The sequence below is a fragment of the Heteronotia binoei genome, chromosome 18 (genome assembly GCF_032191835.1).
Source record: "Heteronotia binoei isolate CCM8104 ecotype False Entrance Well chromosome 18, APGP_CSIRO_Hbin_v1, whole genome shotgun sequence".
NCBI lineage: Eukaryota > Metazoa > Chordata > Lepidosauria > Squamata > Gekkonidae > Heteronotia > Heteronotia binoei.
Genome location: NC_083240.1, coordinates 32,949,516 through 32,967,514, shown reverse-complemented (window position 1 = coordinate 32,967,514; position 17,999 = coordinate 32,949,516). Strand labels below are relative to the sequence as shown.

The following is a 17,999-nucleotide window of genomic DNA, read 5'->3' as shown; positions in this document are numbered from 1 at the left end:
AGAAAATAAACCCCTGTAGGTTTGGAGAGAAGGATCAGAACACCCAGAGAAAGGGGCATGTGGATAGTATGACAAGGATTTTAGCTGCGTTCCATAGAACCATTTTTCTCCTGCATATATGTGCTGATTTTTTAAATTAAATCACTGAAACATCCCAACTTTGATCCCACGCTTTATTTAAACAAGCGTTTATTATGGAACAGTTTTCCTTCTAGTGATAAGGTTTAGTAGCTACTGCTAAGGAGCCAGCATAGTGTGGTGGTTAGAGTGTTGGACTAGGATCTGGGAAACCCAGGTTTGAATCCTCACTCATGCCATAGAAGTAGGCAGGGCTTTTTTTGTAGCAGAAACTCCTTTGCATATTAGGCCACACACACCTGATGTAGCCAATCCTCCAAGAGCTTACAGGGCTCTTAGTACAGGGCTTACTGTAAGCTCCAGGAGGATTGGCTACATTGGGGGGAGTGGCCTAATATGCAAAGGAATTCCTGCTACAAAAAAGCCTTGGAAGTAGGGTTGCTAGCCCCCAGATTCCAGTGGGGGAAACTCCACCCCCAAACAAGGACATCACCAGGTGATGTCTTCACCACATCATGTGGTGACACTCTGGTTTTGAAAGCAAAAACCATAGAGTTTTGCCGAAAACCAGACCATCACATGCAACATCTTACTCACCACTGGATCCTCCCCTCAATTCCCCCACTGTAATGGTAAGGGGACCTGGCAACCCTATGTGGAAGCTAGCTGGGTGACTTTGGGCCCGCTACACACTCTCAGCCTACCTCAACCCTACCTCACAGGGTTGTTGTGAGGATAAAATGGAGCAGAAGAGAATAATGTAAGCTGCCTTGGGTCTCTATTGGGAGAGGAGAGCAGAATATAAATAAAATAAATAAGGGTGTTTCCCCCCCCATAAAAACTGGGCCTTCACTTCTTGTGCTCCATTCCCTCGGCCCCCCTAAAGGTCAACGTTAAAACATCAGACCAGTACTGAGGGCTTAAATTATTTTGTCCTATTTTTATATGTACTTTATTTAATTAAATAATGTTGTTTACAGCTATTCAGATCGTCCAACTTTATATATTTTTTTCCTTTTTGTATTCATTTCTCATTAATGTAATGCATAATTTGAATGTACTTCTGAATCATACTCAGTATTTGGAAATGTATTGTTCTTTTACTTTCAATAAAGTTATGTTTAAAAAAGAAGAAGACCAGTACTGTGGGGAGACTCAGATTTAAAGCCTCATTGTGTTGTGAAGTGTACTGAGTGACTCTGGGCCCGTTTCTCTTACCAGGCCCAGCCAATTTTGCAGGGCAGTTTTATAAAAAGAGGAGATTCTCCTTTGGAGAACTGCTAATGCCACTGTAAGAAATTGACTTACTGCATGTAAATTACCTCTGAGCATTGGTTCCAGATTATCAAAGTATATTGATCAGAAGACGAAATTTTACCTGGGAATCGTGTTATCAGTAGTACTTCTCTTCAATATCCGAATCCTTTCTGCAGAACATTCATAGCATCATTGAATATCCTATCTATTTTTGCAAGGAGAAGCCTGCGTGTCCACAAAAACCCACTTTTGAGTAGTGCATCCTTATGGACTCTTATGTGATGGACGTTTCTACCTCACAATGAATTCTTTATTGTTGTTTTGTTTATATAAACATATTTGTTTTGTGAATGACTTTAAGTGCTCTGTCGAAAGAGTGGCTTAGTTCTCTAAGTAATTTTCATTTCATAAATAAGATCAGTGAAGTTGAAAGTCTTCTTTAAGTGTTGTGATTCATTTTCAAAGAACACATTGTTCTTGGTTTGCAACTTCCTGTGTTCTCCCCTTGCGGTTTACACAACCTCCAGGTGGCAGCATGAGATCTCCTGGAATTACAGCCCATCTCCAGACTACATAGATTGCTTAGTCGGTATTATTTATTTATTTTAAACAGGGCTGTTTTTGTAGGAAAAGGCCAGCAGGAGCTCCCCTTTGCCTTCCCCAGCGCACCAACACAGGGGCCGCACTGGGGAAGGCTGAGGCCATCAGGGAGGCGTTTAAAGATGCTTCCCTGTGCCTTCCCCAGCATGCCAGCCGGAGCCCTGGCCAGCCCAGGCAGAGCTGTGCTCCTGTGTGCTCCTGTCCAACCCCCCCCCCCCCCTGATTTTAAACATCTATTCCACTTTTCTTGGAAAAAATGTCTGCTTTGGAAGATGGACTGTATGGCTGGGGTGGCCAACGGCAGCTCTCCAGATGTTTTTTGCCTACAACTCCCATCAGCCCCAGCCATCAACCATGCTGGCTGGGGCTGATGGGAGTTGTAGGCAAAAAACATCTGGAGAGCTACCGTTGGCCACCCCTGCTGTATGGCATTATACCTTACCTTAGGTCCCTTTTCTCTCTAAACTCCACTCTCCTAGGTGCCGCCCTGGGGGGAGAATTGGGGGGGAGAGCCAGTTTGGTGTAGTGGTTAAGTGTGCGGACTCTTATCTGGGAGAATCGGGTTTTATTCCCCACTCCTCCACTTGCAGCTGCTGGAATGGCCTTGGGTTAGCCATAGCTATCACAGGAGTTGTCCTTGAAAGAGCAGCTGTTGTGAGAGCCCTCTCAGCCCTACCCACCTCACAGGGTGTCTGTTGTGGGGGAAGAAAATAAAGGAGATTGTAAGCCGCTCTGAGTCTCTGATTCAGAGAGAAGGGCCGGGTATAAATCTGCAGTCTTCTTCTTCCTCCTCTTCCTCCACGTATTTCTGAACCTGGAATTGGCAGCTCTAAGGAATGATGCAAGCCATCTTGTTCTCTTTAGGAGAAGGATGGGATTAAAAATCCTGAAAGTGACATCTAACCATCTGGATATGTATATATACACTGTACTGTAGCACCTTTTAATTGTAGTGATTTTAATTTATTTATTTATCTAATGTGTTTTAATTGTATCTTATTGTATAATTGTACACTCCATGTCTTGTGAGCTGCCCTGAGCCTGCCTCGGCGGGGAGGGCGGGATATAAATAAAAGCTTATTATTATTATATTATTATTAAAAATACAAACCCCACACACTATCTCTGGAAGCACTTTTCACCCAACCAAGCTCTGATACTGGGACCAGGCCATGCCGGATCACTTTGGGGGGGTGTGTGTGTGAGGTAAAAAGTGAAGGATTCAGGTCCCCTCACCTGAGCCCTTCTACTAATGTAAACCCCTCTCGTTTCCCTCTCTTCCCCATCACCTTCCCTAGCTAGGAATGAGCGTGACACATGCATAACAAAGAGGGTTACCCTATCTCCCTGTGTTTTGCCTGAAGCTCTTCGAAGCTCAAACAAAGCAAGAAGCCCATGACCTACACATGTCTTTGAAACACTGGCACTCTCTCCTGCCTTTGCCTGACAACGATCAACAAGCACTGTGGTTGTTGACGGTGAACAAGGAAAAGACAATAATGAGCGTCTTCAATCACAGCTAATATTGTTACACGGAGGGGAAAGTACACACAGCTTTGAGCCTTAATGAGCTGAGGTCGGTGTCTGAAGTACCTTTTAAACAAATCCTTGAGGGCTTTCCTGTCTACGACAGAAGGCTCTTTTTCCAAAAGGAAAAAAAAAGAGAAGGGTCTGTAATATTCATGGCGAAAGCATTACTTTTCCAAGCAAGATGGGAGCGACTTCGGCAAGAGACTCAAGCACGCGCCAGGATTGCAAGTGACACTTGGAGATTGCTTGCTGTAGGCAATCTAACAAAACCAGGGATGCTAATGGATTTTGAATGGGGAGGTCATATTGCAATCCTGTCCCAGTTTGGGAAAGCTATTCAAATCTGGGAGCCTGACTCAAATGGAACTTTGTGCTCTATGTTATCGAGAGAAGGTGCTACGCACTAGAAGTTAACGGGAAGGATTAATCTTCCATCTCCTTCTGTAGCTGTTCCAAGTGCGCTTTTACCAACAGCTGACCTACATAGAAACAATCGCTCCACTTCTCTTTTCCTCCTGGTGTTTTGTCAAGAAATCAACCCATCTGGACTGGCCATCAGTCTCACCCACTGGCCTTGCCTGTTGGTTCTATAGGCCCCTTTTTTTTGAATCTCTCTGACTTTCTTCTTCCCTTTTCCTAGTGAGGTTTCCGGGTCAGTTCTGGCAAGAATTTATGCTCGCCTTAAGTTCCCCATAAAGCACAGTGGTTTCAAGTTTTGCACATACACCGACTTACAATCTGGTTAGACCAAAACGAGCGACGACAGAATTTTTGCAAAGAAGGCATTAAAAATCCCACCTTACTGCAATCACCCTGGCCATTTTCTCTAGAGCCAAGTACCCCACAAGAGCAAATTGCTATGCCTTGCAATTTAAAACGGAGAAGCATTTTAAGTCCATTTGCATGTGTGCAGCCTGATAGGTCCAAGCGGGCGCACGGCTGCAATTTGCTGGTTCACTGGGCTTGACGCATTCTGATCCCAAGTTGTCAGCAACATTCTTTTTAGGGCCATTGACATCCTTCAAAAGTCTTGTAAATGACTTGGAGGTAGTCCCAGATAGCAATGAGGGCTACATTTGCAAATAACGGGCTTGCTATGCAACTGTCCCCTGGTGACGATACTCATTTTAATTACAAGTCCAGCTCCATTGCTCTGAAAACTCATAATCTGTTTTGCACTTCCCTTTGAATTATTATGGGTGGAAGGGGAGGTAATCTTAAGTTTTCTCTCACTCGCTGTGGTGGTCAGGAATTTTGCTAAGACTTGGGCTAGTCTATGACCAGATTAATTAAAACTTTGATATATTCTAGTGGGCCGCTGTGTTGATCCGAAGCAGTAGAACAAAGTAGGAATCAAGTTTCACCTCTAAGACCAACAAAGTTTTATTCGGAATGTAAGCTTTCGTGTCCTCTAAGCACACTTCCTCTTCTGATGAAGTGTGCTTAGAGCACACGAAAGCTTACATTCTGAATAAAACTTTGTTGGTCTTAAAGGTGCAACTTGACTCCTACTTTGATATATTCTGTTTGCAATTGATTTTTTAAAAATGCCTTTCAAGTGAATGGCCCACTTTTACACCTGTGCAGTTGGCACTCAGTTCCTCAGACCAGGTGTCAAGCATGCTATTTCTAAGTACTGGTTCTTCCATATTTTGCCTTTCTTCTTCCCACCCCCCTCTCATTTCTCTCTCTGTGAATGCATAATAAATCTATCTGCTTCAGTATGTGTAGGGTAACCTTGTATCAGCAATGTAAAATGCCTCTCCCCCAGATTCTCACAACCATGTCTTATCAGCTAGCAGAGAATGTGTGGGAAACGGAGATGTTAACATTCCTTAGTCACCAGAGAGATTTTAGTAAGTAGCCTTTGAACCTTCAATGCAATTTGCATCTTTGTGTTATTCTTTTGAAGTTATCTGTAACCCTGCCTTTGAAGTAACCTTTAAGATACTATGCAACAGTGTGACCTGTATTACTTCCAAGGTATTGGTCCTTGGAGCAAGTCATAGAGTTTCAATAAAACAAGTCTTTGATTCAAAACAAAAGCTTGATTATTTCAAAATATCAATGCTTGACACCAGGCAGCGCTGGAGAGAGGCGGCCACTGTCAGCACATACACGGAACTGAATTTGCTTAACCCTTTTGCTCAGTTTTAGTGAGTAACTGTCCCTCCTGCTAGCCTGAAATTGCCTTGAGGTTCTTCAAATGGCAATCTGATTTACAGAACAGCGGTCCATTTGCAGTTCAGCAAACTTATTGTCATCCTGGAAACATCACACAAGAGAATCTCTCCGGGGAACTTCCTGCTGGAAATCTGAAACAGTACTGCAAGTGCAGGCGCTAAAACATTGGTCCCAGGATACAGTTGGAAAGTGCACGATGCTAGTAGCGATGCAGGTCTTGGTTGGGTTGATGCCAGGAAGGGAGACTGCCAGGGAACCTCATTACTGCTTCCTGGTTTATTTATTTTTCACTTAGGTTAGGCTGAAAAAGTGAGATTGCTCCAAGGTCATCTAGCAAGCATCCACGGCAGAGTGGGGATTCCAGCCTGTGGGTGCGGTCACACACACACACTAAATAATGCACTTTCAATCCACTTTCAATGCACTTTCCAACAGGTTTTTTGCAAGTTCACACAGTCAAATCCGGTTGTAAAGTGCATTGAAAGTGGATTGAAAGTGCATTATTTAGTGTCTGGGATCACAGCCTGTGTCTCCCAAATACTAGACCCTCTAACTACTTCACCCCACTGACTCTCTTCACAATGAGTTCCATGATGAAAGAAAGGTGAGATATCAATGGAATGAATAAGAACATTCAGTAAGTGATGTTCCAGTTCAGAACTCTATAAAAAACCCCTTCAAATCATTTGCAGTTAGGGTTGCCAGGTCTGTGTTGGAAAATACCTGGAGACTTTGGGGGTGGATCTGGGAGAGGGCGGGGTTTGAGGAGGGGAGAGGCCTCAGCATGGTACACTTCCACCCTTCAAAGCAGCCATTTTCTCCAGGGGAGTTGATCTCTGCCAGCTGGAGATCAGTTGTAAAAGCGGGAGATCTCCAGGCTCCACCTGGAGGCTGGCAATCCTATTTGCAGAGAAAGTTCTTAGTCAGAGGCCAGACATAACTGCAAGTGGTGTGGGAAGGGGTTCATTCATTATTCATCCTTGATGTTATCTAAGAGATCTCCAACCTAGGAATTCTGAGGACAGGAAATGGGTGCCACCACAAAGTGAGGGCCACACAGAGAAAGCACAAAACATTTAGTCTGCCGTGATGGATCCAAGGCTGCAAAGCCACACACAATGGCGGTTATATATGAATATATGAAGCTGCCTTATACTGAATCAGACCCTTGGTCCATCAAAGTCAGTATTGTCTTCTCAGACTGGCAGCGGCTCTCCAGGGTCTCAAGATGAGGATTTTCATGCCTTCTTGCCTGGACCCTTTTTGGAGATGCCGGGGATTGAACCTGGAACCTTCTGCCTACCAAGCAGATGCTCTACCACTGAGCCACCATCCCTCCCTGTTGATTCTTAATAGGAGCCCCCTGCAGACCATAAAGCAATGCCTCCTAGGTTGTTCTTCGGAATCGCCTCCTTAATTAATTAATTAATTAATTAATTCAATTTATATCCCGCCCTCCCCATGAAAGCAGGCTCAGGGCAGCTATCTTCAGTTGCAGCGGAGGAGAATTGGAATCAACTTTGGGAAAGAGATGCTTTGTCCAAGCAGCAAATGGGCACCAGCAGGACTTTTTTGTACAAAAAGCCCAGCAGGAACTCATTTGTATAGTAGGCCACACCCTGATGTCACCATTGTTCCACACAGGGCTTTTGTGCAGGAAATCTCCCCCAGCAGGAACTCATTTGCATATTAGGCCACACCCCCGATGCCAAGCCAGCCAGAACTGCATTCCAGCCTGGCCAGCACTGTCATTTGTGCTAGGAAATGGAATAAAAACTGCCATGATGTGAGATGGCTAGGCTGGGCCATATGTGATGACATGGTAATCTGAGTGCTGTTGAGTTGTCTGTTTATAAAATGTTTTTATTGTATCTTATTGTTTTATCATATGTTGTACTCCACCCTGAGCCCTATGGGGAATGGGCAGATCAGAAATATACTAAAATAAAATAAATAAATACATTTAAAAAGCCCTGGGCACCAGGAAGTCCATCAGTGGTGCCAGGTTGGGGGAGTGTCGTGGGTGCTGGGGACCCTGCAGAAGAAGCTGAGCCTGCAGAAGAAACTGTGCCCCTGCCACCGGCACCAGTGCCCCTGCCTCCCACTGGGGAAGATCCAAGCCCCCCTGCCTCGCCCTCTCGGGTGGCTCGTGTGCGTGACCGCCTTCATCAGGACCTCAGGGATCGGAGGAGGGTGGCACGCTCACGAGCAAGACTCTCCCTGAGCCCTGAGTTCTAAAAGGATCCTGGCTCCTCTAGGAGTGAGGATGCTTGAGTCTCAGCAGGATCCTGGCCGCCCTCTGAGTCAGCAATTAGTCCAAATGGGCAACAGACAGCAGAGGGCTATATAGCTGTGGGCTTTGGGAGAAGGCTTTGTGGAAGCAACTAGTCACTTATCTGATGTTCTAGCATCCACTTCGGCTTCTGACTTTGGCTTCTGGACCCCCTGACTTTGGCTTTGACTTCTGGACCCCCTGACTTCGGCTCCTGGACCTCTGACCTGCGATACCTGGACTGTGATTCGGTGTTGGTGTATTGGACCCTCTTTGCTCCCCAGCTACAGACCTTGGACTGCCCCTGGACTTCGCCTGACCTAACCTCAGCTCATGACAGGGATCATGGCACTGTCTCATTTCTAGTGGCTCACTATAATGCAGATAGGTGACAAAGAACACTAGCCATACAGCATTCTCCTACGTGACCAGTAGATACTGCAGCACTGTCTGGTATCCGTCCTTTCCCAGGCAAAATGTTGACTTTGCTCACCTTCATCACTGTTGTCATCAACGAGGATGATCTCCTTCAGGAGGTGAGCGGGCGTATGATTCACTGCACTGTGCACCGAACGCAGGATGACCGACAACGCCTCATTCACAAAGATAAAAATGATGGAAATCTGTGGAAGATCCTTGGGGTATTTCAGCTCTTTACACCTGTTGGAGAAAACAAATACAGAGAAACCAAGGTTACCCCTTTAAAACTCCTACAGCTGCATTTCATTAAGCCAGGGGTGGCCAAACTTGCATAATGGAAGAGCACATAGAATAAACATAAGATGTTTGAGAGCTGCAAGACGGGCAGGAGGGAGGGAGTGAAGGAAGGAAGGAAGGAAAATAGAGGAAGGGAGGGAGCAGTGGAAAGAAATCAACTTTAACTTGCAATGCATTCTCCAAGCCAGGAGATGGGGCAGTGGGGGCTTTGAGAGCCACACAATATGTGTGAAAGAACCACAAGTGGCTCCTGAACCACAGTTTGGCCACCGCTGCTTTTTGATCGAACAGCTACCGAACTGTCTGATGCAGGATGACAAATGCATACCATCAGAGGAGGAATAAAAATGTGAAGAAAACCAGATGCAATTACTTGGGTTGTCAGCTCTGGGTTGGGAAATACCTGGAGATTTGGGGGGTGGAGCCTGGGGAGACCAGGGCTTGGGAAGGGGAGGGACCTCAGCAGGGCATTTTGCCACAGAGTCAACTCTCCAAAACAGCCATCTTCCCAAGGGAAATGATCTTGGTCGTCTGCAGATCAATTGTAGTAGCTGGAGATCTCCAGGTGCCGCCTGGAGGTTGGTAGCCCCAGAAATTACCCAAAGAAGAAAACTTACCTTTAGAAAGTCTGCAAAAAGGAGAATGCTGCCTCTTTTAGCTCCGTTTATGATTCATTGTTTTTTAGTTCATCTTTAATCAAAAGCACTCTGAAATGACATCTTTTTTTACCTAATGCCTCAAGGGTAAGAAACCTCCTTAGGGAGGGAGATCACCACCCTGGGGCTGCTACAGAAAAGTCCCAGGGTGGAATTCTAGCAGGAGCTCCTTTGCATATTAGGTCACACACCCCTGATGAAGCCAATCCTCCGAGAGCTTACCGGGCTCTTAGCACAGGGCCTACAGTAAACTCTTGGAGGATTAGCTACACCAGGGGTGTTTGGCCTAATATGCAAAGGAGCTCCTGCTAGAATTCCACCCCTGCAAAGAACTGATACACTTCCAACAACGGCACAGCATAGAACATAAGCTGCCTTTCTGCTGTGCCCCTGTGAGCACCCAAGGCACTTTGCAGCACATTAAAAGAAGCAGAAAAAGGAAACCGAAAGAATAAGAAACATAGGAAGCAACTGAAACAAACTCCCTAAGCACCAGACTGTGATTGGCACCTAGAAAACGGCAAAGATGTTGCCATGATCATCTCTAAACGAACTACAAACCTCAGAAAAGATCTTCAGCAGACATCTGCCTCACTTCCAAATAGGGTTGCCAGCCTCCAGGTGCTGAGCAGAGATCTCCTGTGATTACAACTGATCCCCAGGCGACAGAGATCAGTTCACCTGGAGTAGGGTTGCCAATCCCCAAATGGGGGCAGGGGATCCCCCGGTTTGGAGGCCCTCCCCCCACTTCAGGGCCATCAGAAAGTGGCGTGGGGGGGGGAAAATATCTGCTGGGCACTCCATTATTCCGTCTGGAGAACAATTCCCATAGGGTATAATGGAGAATTGATATGTGGGTATATGGGGCTCTAGGAGAGTTGTGTTTTGAGGCAGAGGCACCAAACTGTCAGCCTGGCATCTGGTGACTCTCCTCAAAATACTCTCCAAGTTTCCAAAGGATTGGACCGAGGGGTGCAATTCTATGAGCCTCCAAGGAAAGTGCCCCTATTCTTCATTATTTCCAATGGAGGAAAAGCATTTAAAAGGAGTGCTGTCCTTTGAACCCTTCGGAGTTCAATCGCGCTTGCCACACCCTTACTCCTGACTCCACCCCCAAAGTCCCCAGATCGTTCTTGAGTCGGACTTGGCAACCCTAACCTGGAGAAGACATCCGCTTTGGAAGGTGGACTCTATGGCATTGGGCGGCAACAGTGGGAGGGCTTCTGGAGTTCTGGCCTCACTGGTAGGCCTCCTGATGGCCTCTAGGTTTTGGCTACTGTGTGACACAGAGTGCTGGACTGGATGGGCCATTGGCCCGATCCAAGATGGCTTCTCTTATGTCTGGGGCAGTGATGCTCTGTATTCTCGGTGCTTGAGGGCCAACAGCGGGAGGGATTCTGGAGTTCTGTCTCCACTGGTGGACCTCCTGATGACACCTGGGTTTTGACCGCTGTATGACAGAGAGTGCTGGACTGGATAGGCCATTGGCCTCATCCAACATGGCATCTCTTATATTCGTATCAGCCGAAGGCTTCCCACCATAGTGGGAGACCTGGCAACCCTTCTTAGGGTTTTCAGTTTAATTTGCACTCACAAGGCTCCTGTTTGCTGATTATTGGAACTGTTGGCCAAAAATGTATAACAACCAAAAGAAATGTCCTCTTGCAATCGATCCTAGTTCTCCCCCACCCCTATGTAGGTAACAAATTCTTTTCAAAGAAATTGGATTTTGTGGGTGTCGTCTCTTGCTGGGCTTTCAGGGCTAACCAACCCTCCAGTTCTTCTTCCCCGACACTCTGCTCTGTCACGAGCAGGCGAAAATGTTCCTCCGGTTGCTGAGACAAACGGCCTGGATAACTCGCCCTCTTTTAAATACCGTTAAATTGATAAAAAGGCACCTGCGTGTCAGACTTTGTGGCAAGCCGGTGCACGGGCAGCTCCACTTTAGTAAGTTCATAAATTTCCTTAATGCTTCCCCTTTGCATCTTGCAATGATCTCCAGGATTAAAATATAGAGACGGCACAGGGTGAGAGTACTTTGCACGCAACGGGGCTGGAATTCTTAACTGCTTGCTGGTTTAACATAAAGATGTTTTACTGTCCTTGCGCCCAAGCAAGTGCATGCAATGCAAAGTCCCTGAGCCAAGCGTTAGAGCAATGAAAAAAAGATTCCATGCAAATATTCAGAGCTCCTGCTTAGAGATATGGCTTCTGGACAGCAGAACAGGGGAGAACCTGTGGTTTGGACATTATTTGTGGCAAGCACAGCCTTTAAAGTCCTTAAATTCAGTCCCTGGTCTCACCAATTAGTGCCTCAAGGCCTAGGGTCTTTCCTCAAAACTTGCTTAATGTAAGAGGCACATAGAACAAACGCCAGATGTTTAAGCGCCGTAAGATATGAATATCAGAGGAAGGAAGGAAGGAAGGAAGGAAGGAAGGAAGGAAGGAAGGAAGGAAGGAAGGAAGGAAGGAAGGAAGGCAAATAGATGGATAGAGAGGAGGAAAGGAGAGGTGGAAAGAAAGCAACTTTAATTTTAAATGCATTCTCCAAGCAGTCAGCTGGCTTGGCTTGGAGAAGTGATTTAAAGAGAGAAATGCCTTCTCCAAGATGGCCAACAGAGTGGTGGGGGGTTCAAGAGGCACACAATATGTGCAAAAGAGCCACCCCTGACCTAGGGCTTTTTTTTTTTTAGCAGAAGTGCACAGGAACACAGTTCTGGCTGGCTTGGTGTCCTAATTTGCAAATGAGTCACTGCATGAAACAATGGCGATGTCAGGGGTGGGGCCTAATATGCAAATGAGTTCCTGCTGGGCTTTTTCTACAAAAATGCCATCAAGGCCAAATGCTGATCAATGTTTGGGATCTGCAGCTGTCTCTGGTGATGAAAAGTGCCATCAAGTCACAGCAGACTTATAGCAACCTTGTCATTTTCAAGGCAAGAGATGAACAGAGGTGGTTTTGCCATTCCCTGCCCCTGCTTAGCCACCCTGGACTTCCTTGGTGGTCTCTCATCCAGGTGCTAACCAGGGCCAGCTCTGCTTAGCTTCCAAGATCTAATCAGATCAGGCTAGTCAGTTTCAGTTTATTTCAATTTATATCCCGCCCTTCCTACCGAAGTGGCTCAGGGCGGCTTACAACACATAAAAACTAACATAGGTTTTGGATTTAAAATACAGCAGATTACACCATTAAAACAGTAAAATGGTAGAACATAAAAAATAGTCTAGACCAGGGGTGGCCAAACTTACTTAATGGAAGAGCCACATAGAATAAACACCAGATGATTGAGAGCACAAGACAGAAAGGAAGGAAGGAAGGAAAAAGAAGAAGAAGATATTGGATTTATATCCCGCCCTATAACCTGAATCTCAGAGTCTCAGAGCGGTCACAATCTCCTTTACCTTCCCCCCCACAGCAGATACCCTGTGAGGTAGGTGGGGCTGAGAGAGCTCTTACAGCAGCTGCCCTTTCAAGGACAACTCCTACGAGAGATATGGCTGACCCAAGGCCATTCCAGCAGCTGCAAGTGGAGGAGTGTGAAACCAAACCCGGTTCTCCCAGATAAGAGTACACACACTTAACCATTACACCACACTGGCTCTCCAGATGGTGGAGAGAGAGGTGGAAAGAAAGCAACTTTAAATGCATTCTCCAAGCCACTGGCCAATGGGGCACTGGGGGGTTTGAGAGCCACACAATATGTGTGAAAGAGCCTCATGTGGCTCCCGAGCCACAGTTTTGCCACCCCTTGTCTATCTACCATCCAGGGCAGGATGCGACTGCCTCTGCAGGCACGTTTTTCCTCGGCTTTGGTTACCAAACTGCAGCACTTTTGGTGAAGCATCCACACAAGGTTAGGCCTTGACTTCACACCCTCCAAAGTCCACCCTCCAAAGGAGCTGTTTTCTCCAGGGAGATCAAGACGGGTAGCCGTGTTAGTCTGTCTGCAGCAGTAGAAAAGAGCAAGAGACCAGGAACACCTTAAAGAACAACAAAATCTGTGGAAGGGATGAGCTTTCGTGAGTCACTGATCATTTCGTCAGATACTTGAAGAAGAAGATATCCGAAGAAGTGAGCAGTGACTCATGAAAGCTCATAACCTGCCACTAATTGCTCCAGGGGAACTGTTCTTGGTCATTTGCAGGGCTTTTTCTGTAGCAGGAACTCCTTTGCATATTAGGCCACACACCCCTGATGTAGCCAATCCTCCTGGAGCTTACAGCAGGCCTTTAATAAGACCCCTGTAAGCTCTTGGAGGATTGGCTACATCAGGGGTGTGTGGGCTAATATGCAAAGGAGTTCCTGCTACAAAAAAAAGCCCTGGTCGTTTGGAAACCAATTGTAATAGCAAAGGATCTTCAGCTGCCACCAGGAGGTTGGCAGCCCCAGTGCAGAGTGCTTGTAGTCCTGGTATTCAGAGAAGTGAGTATTCTTAACACGTATTTCTTTCAGTTCCCTCAAAGCTCTTTTTTCCTGCAGACAGAAAAGGTTGAGCTAAAGACTGCCTGGATGTCATGTCCCTTTACCCTTCTGCAGCCAAATTCTACTTTTTTCCTGTTCTTTCTGGGTTAAACACAACTCTCAGTGATGTGAGACAACGCTTTGCCAAACAGAATCAAATACCCACCCAGCTTTTATCCAGTGTCTCGTCCCCCAAATTTGCAAAGATCACTTGCCTGTCTGTTTTCGATTCTCCTTAGAAAACAAGCCTCTCTCTCTCTTTTTTTTTTTAAAAACCCCCCATTCATACTGAGAGTGTAAGTTATTGCCTCGATTAAAGCGGTTGAGCTGAAGAACGCTTGATTAATTTCCTCCACACAAACAAGAAGATCAACCAGAAAATTAATTGAGCCATGCACAATTACAGAAAAACTGAAAAAGTGTATGTGTGGGGGGGGGGGGGCGGGGGCGGAGAGAAGAAACTTCAAAACTATATTCACGCTTCTTCCCACTCCCTTTCCTTCTCTAAACAGAGTGTGGTTTTTTGATTTAGATGCATATTTTTTTGTTTTGTGGTTGATTTATTCCTTTACATCTGCCATGTTTCAAAGAGAATTATCAATAGGGAAATCAGTTATATCTAATTTATGAGGTACTGAGTCAATATCCCGCACTCCAAACAAATAGATCCAAGTAAGCAGCCATGTTGGTCTGAAGTAATAGAACAAAATAGGAGTCCATTGCACCTTTAAGACCAACTTAGTTTTATTCAGAACGTAAGCTTTCGTGTGCTCTCTCTGTTTAAAGACTTAATGGTAGAACTTTGGATAGGGTTGGCAGCGGAAGAATCAGAAGCCAGCCGGAATAACCCAACTGCCAGCTCTGGGTTGGAGAAAAACCTGGAGATGGGGGAGATGGAGCCTGAAGAGGGAGGGGTTTGGGGAAGGGAGGGACATAGAGTCACAGAGTTGGAAGGGACCTCCAGGGTCATCTAGTCCAACCCTCCGCACAATGCAGGAAACCTCCCCCTAAATTCACAGGATCTTCATTGCTGTCAGATGGCCATCTAGCCTCTGTTTGGAAACCTCTAAGGAAGGAGAGCCCACCATCTCGTGAGGAAGTAGGTTTGCCAATCCCCACATGGAGATCCCCCAGTTTGGAGGCCTTCCCCCCACTTCAGGGACATCAGAAAGTGGGGGGAGGGAAGGGAAAGAACTGCTGGACAGCCCATTATTCCCTATGGAGAACGATTCCCAAAGGGTATAATGGAGAATTGATCTGCGGGTATCTGGGGCTCTGGGGGGGGGGGGCTGTCTTTTGAGGCAGAGGCACCATATTTTCCGCATCCAGTACCTTCCCTCAAAACACCCTCCATTTTTCAAAAAGATTGGACTGAGGAGTCCAGTTCTATGAACCCCAAAAGAAGGTGCCCCTATCCTTCATTATTTCCAAGGAAGAAAGGCATTTAAACGGCGTGCGGTCCCTTTCAATGTGATGGCCAGAACTCCCGTTGGAGTTCAGTTCTGCTCGTCACAACCTTGCTACTGGCTCCACCCCCAATGTCTCCTGGCTCCACCCCCAAAGACCCCAGATTTTTCTTGAATTGGACTTGGCAACCTTTTGAGGAAGCCTGTTCCACTGAGGAACAGCTCTGATAGTCAGGAAGTTCTTCCTAATGTTGAGCCGGAAACTCTTTTGATTTAATTTCAACCCATTGGTTCTAGTCCAACTTGGGGCCACAGAAAACAATTCCGCACCATCCTCTATATGAGGTATGATACCACTGAGTCCACTTTCCAAAGCTGCCATTTTTCTCCAGGTGAACTGATCTCTGTTGCCTGGAGATCAGCTGCAATAGCAGGAATCTCCAGCCACCAACTGGAGGTTAGGTAACAAAGTGAGAAACATGCAGGCCTCATTTTGGGCAGGAGCTCACAGGAGAGGAGCTCTGGAACCTCCAATTTTTATTGTGCTCTTTCTTGCTTGCTTCTGGGCTCCATTGTTCAACCCCTGCCCCCCCGGTGAGAATTTTTCTGAACTCTAAGCTTTGACAAACTTTCTAATATTTCCCCCTCACAAACAATGGGGAAATAACTAAAACATATAAAGCTGACAGAGGGAAATCTTCATCATGCCACTGTGGCCACATAGAAGAAAGTAATTTTAAAAGAAGAAGAAGATGAAGATGATGTTGGATTTATATCCCGCCCGAAGAGTCTCAGAGCGGCTCACAATCTCCTTCACCTTCCTCCCCCACAACAGACACCCTGTGAGGTGGGTGGGGATGGAGAGGGCTCTTACAGCAGCTGCCCTTTCAAGGACAACCTCTGCCAGAGCCATGGCTGACCCAAGGCCATTCCAGCAGGCGCAAGTGGAGGAGTGGGGAATCAAACCCGGTTCTCCCAGATAAGAGTCCGCACACTTAAGCACTACACCAAGCATGGTGGGAGTAGGGTTTTATTATGACAATTATAATTCGAGAAGCATTTTAAGATAGATGTGGAGCTGATATAATTTAGTATACCTAGCGGTGATGTCAGGGGTGTGTGGCAAAAACAAATAAGCTGTGCTAATGAACTCCGGCACCTCTTTTTCTACAAAATGACCCCTGGAATAGGTAAAGAGAGAAAGGCACACACGGAGGCTGTGTGGCTTTTTCTCTTCACCACCTGGAAGTTGGCAGCCATGCCGTAGAAGTATCTGGCAACTGCGGAGCTCACTTGCCACACCCTGTGTTCCATTTCTCTTGTTGTCCAAACATGGCTGTGACTCGGTGGTACAGCACTGGCTTGACCTGCAGAAGGTCCCAGGTTCAATCTCTGGCACCTCCAGATACAAGGATCATGTAGCAAGTGATATGAAAGATGCCAGCCTTTCCACCATACCTAGATCCTCCTAATACACACAGTTGCTGTGTTGTCCGAACACGGGAAATGTGTTTTGCATATTTGTATGGCCTCAGCATGGAACGTTGGAACAGCCCCGTGGTGCAGAGTGGTAAAGCTGCAGCACTGCAGCCTGAGCTCTCTGCTCACAACCTGAGTTTGATCCCAGCAGCGGATTGGTTTCAGGTAGCTGGCTCAAGGTTGACTCAGCCTTCCATCCTTCCAAGGTTGGTAAAATGAGTACCCAGCTTGCTGGGGGGGAAAGTGTAGATGACTTGGGAAGCCAATGGCAAACCACCCCATAAAAAGTCTGCCATAGAAACGTCGTGATGCGACGTCACCCCAGAGTTGGAAACGACTGGTGATTGCACAGGGGACTGCCTTTACCTTTATGGCCTCAGCACGTGTGATTTCGCTAATGAATGCTCCAGGGTCCTGTTTTGCACACTCCAAAACTGCATGCATATGTAAAAAACACATTAGGCCACATGGCCACCGCACATATCAGGAGCACTGTGGGCAGTGTACGTTCCTGGTACACACAGTTGTCAGGCTGTCAGTGCGCATAGAGGTAACATCAGAGAAGGGTTTTTGTCTCTCAAATATTGACATTTAATTTATACAAAGACAATACCTCTGCTGAACTTGCAGGAATGGTGTTATTCTCCTGATGAAAGGCAAAGACATTTATAGGCTGCCTGAGCAACCCAAGAATGACTGAATACTGAGAGACCATAAACCGGACTATGGGAGGCAACTGCAGCACATGGTGTGCAAAAACCACACAACATGCGGACATGTTACAAATGGATCTACAAGACCTGCAGCAATGTGTGGAAAACCAAAACCAGTGGCAAAAAAAAAATCTAAATAATTACAAAAAGAAATGACATAAGGAAAATTCATGTAAGAGAACAAAACAGGATTATCCAGAAAACTCTCCCAAAGTCAGCAAATGGTGGAAGAAGATAATGGATTTATATCCCGCCCTCCACTCTGAATCTCATTGTCTCAGAGTGGCTCACAATCTTCTTTATCTTCCTCCCCCACAAGAGACACCCTGTGATGTGGGTGGGGCTGACAGGACTCTCACAGCAGCTGCCCTTTCAAGGAGAACCTCCACCAGAGCTATGGCTGACCCAAGGCCATTCCAGCAGGTGCAAGTGGAGGAGTGGGGAATCAAACCTGGTTCTCTGAATATCAGCTGCTAAGGGTCTGCACACTTAACCACTACACCAAACTGGCTCTCTGGAAAGTGGACACACACAAAAGTTCCAATTGGGACAATTGCTTATGATGGACATATCTGTTATTATAACCTGCTCCCTCCTTGCCATTCCCATGCCTCTATGGCAGGGGTGGTCAACGGTAGCTCTCCA

The 17,999-nt window shown here is 46.3% G+C and overlaps 1 protein-coding gene across 1 annotated transcript in view; it reads right to left on the bottom strand.

Annotated features, from left to right (window-relative positions):
• GALNT17 (polypeptide N-acetylgalactosaminyltransferase 17) overlaps window positions 1-17,999 on the bottom strand; it is a 340,476-nt gene that overhangs the window by 202,564 nt on the left and 119,913 nt on the right. Inside the window, exon 3 of the mRNA XM_060259462.1 lies at window positions 8,415-8,581. Within this exon, the coding sequence (XP_060115445.1) occupies window positions 8,415-8,581 (167 nt within the window). The remainder of the gene's footprint in view (window positions 1-8,414; window positions 8,582-17,999) is intronic.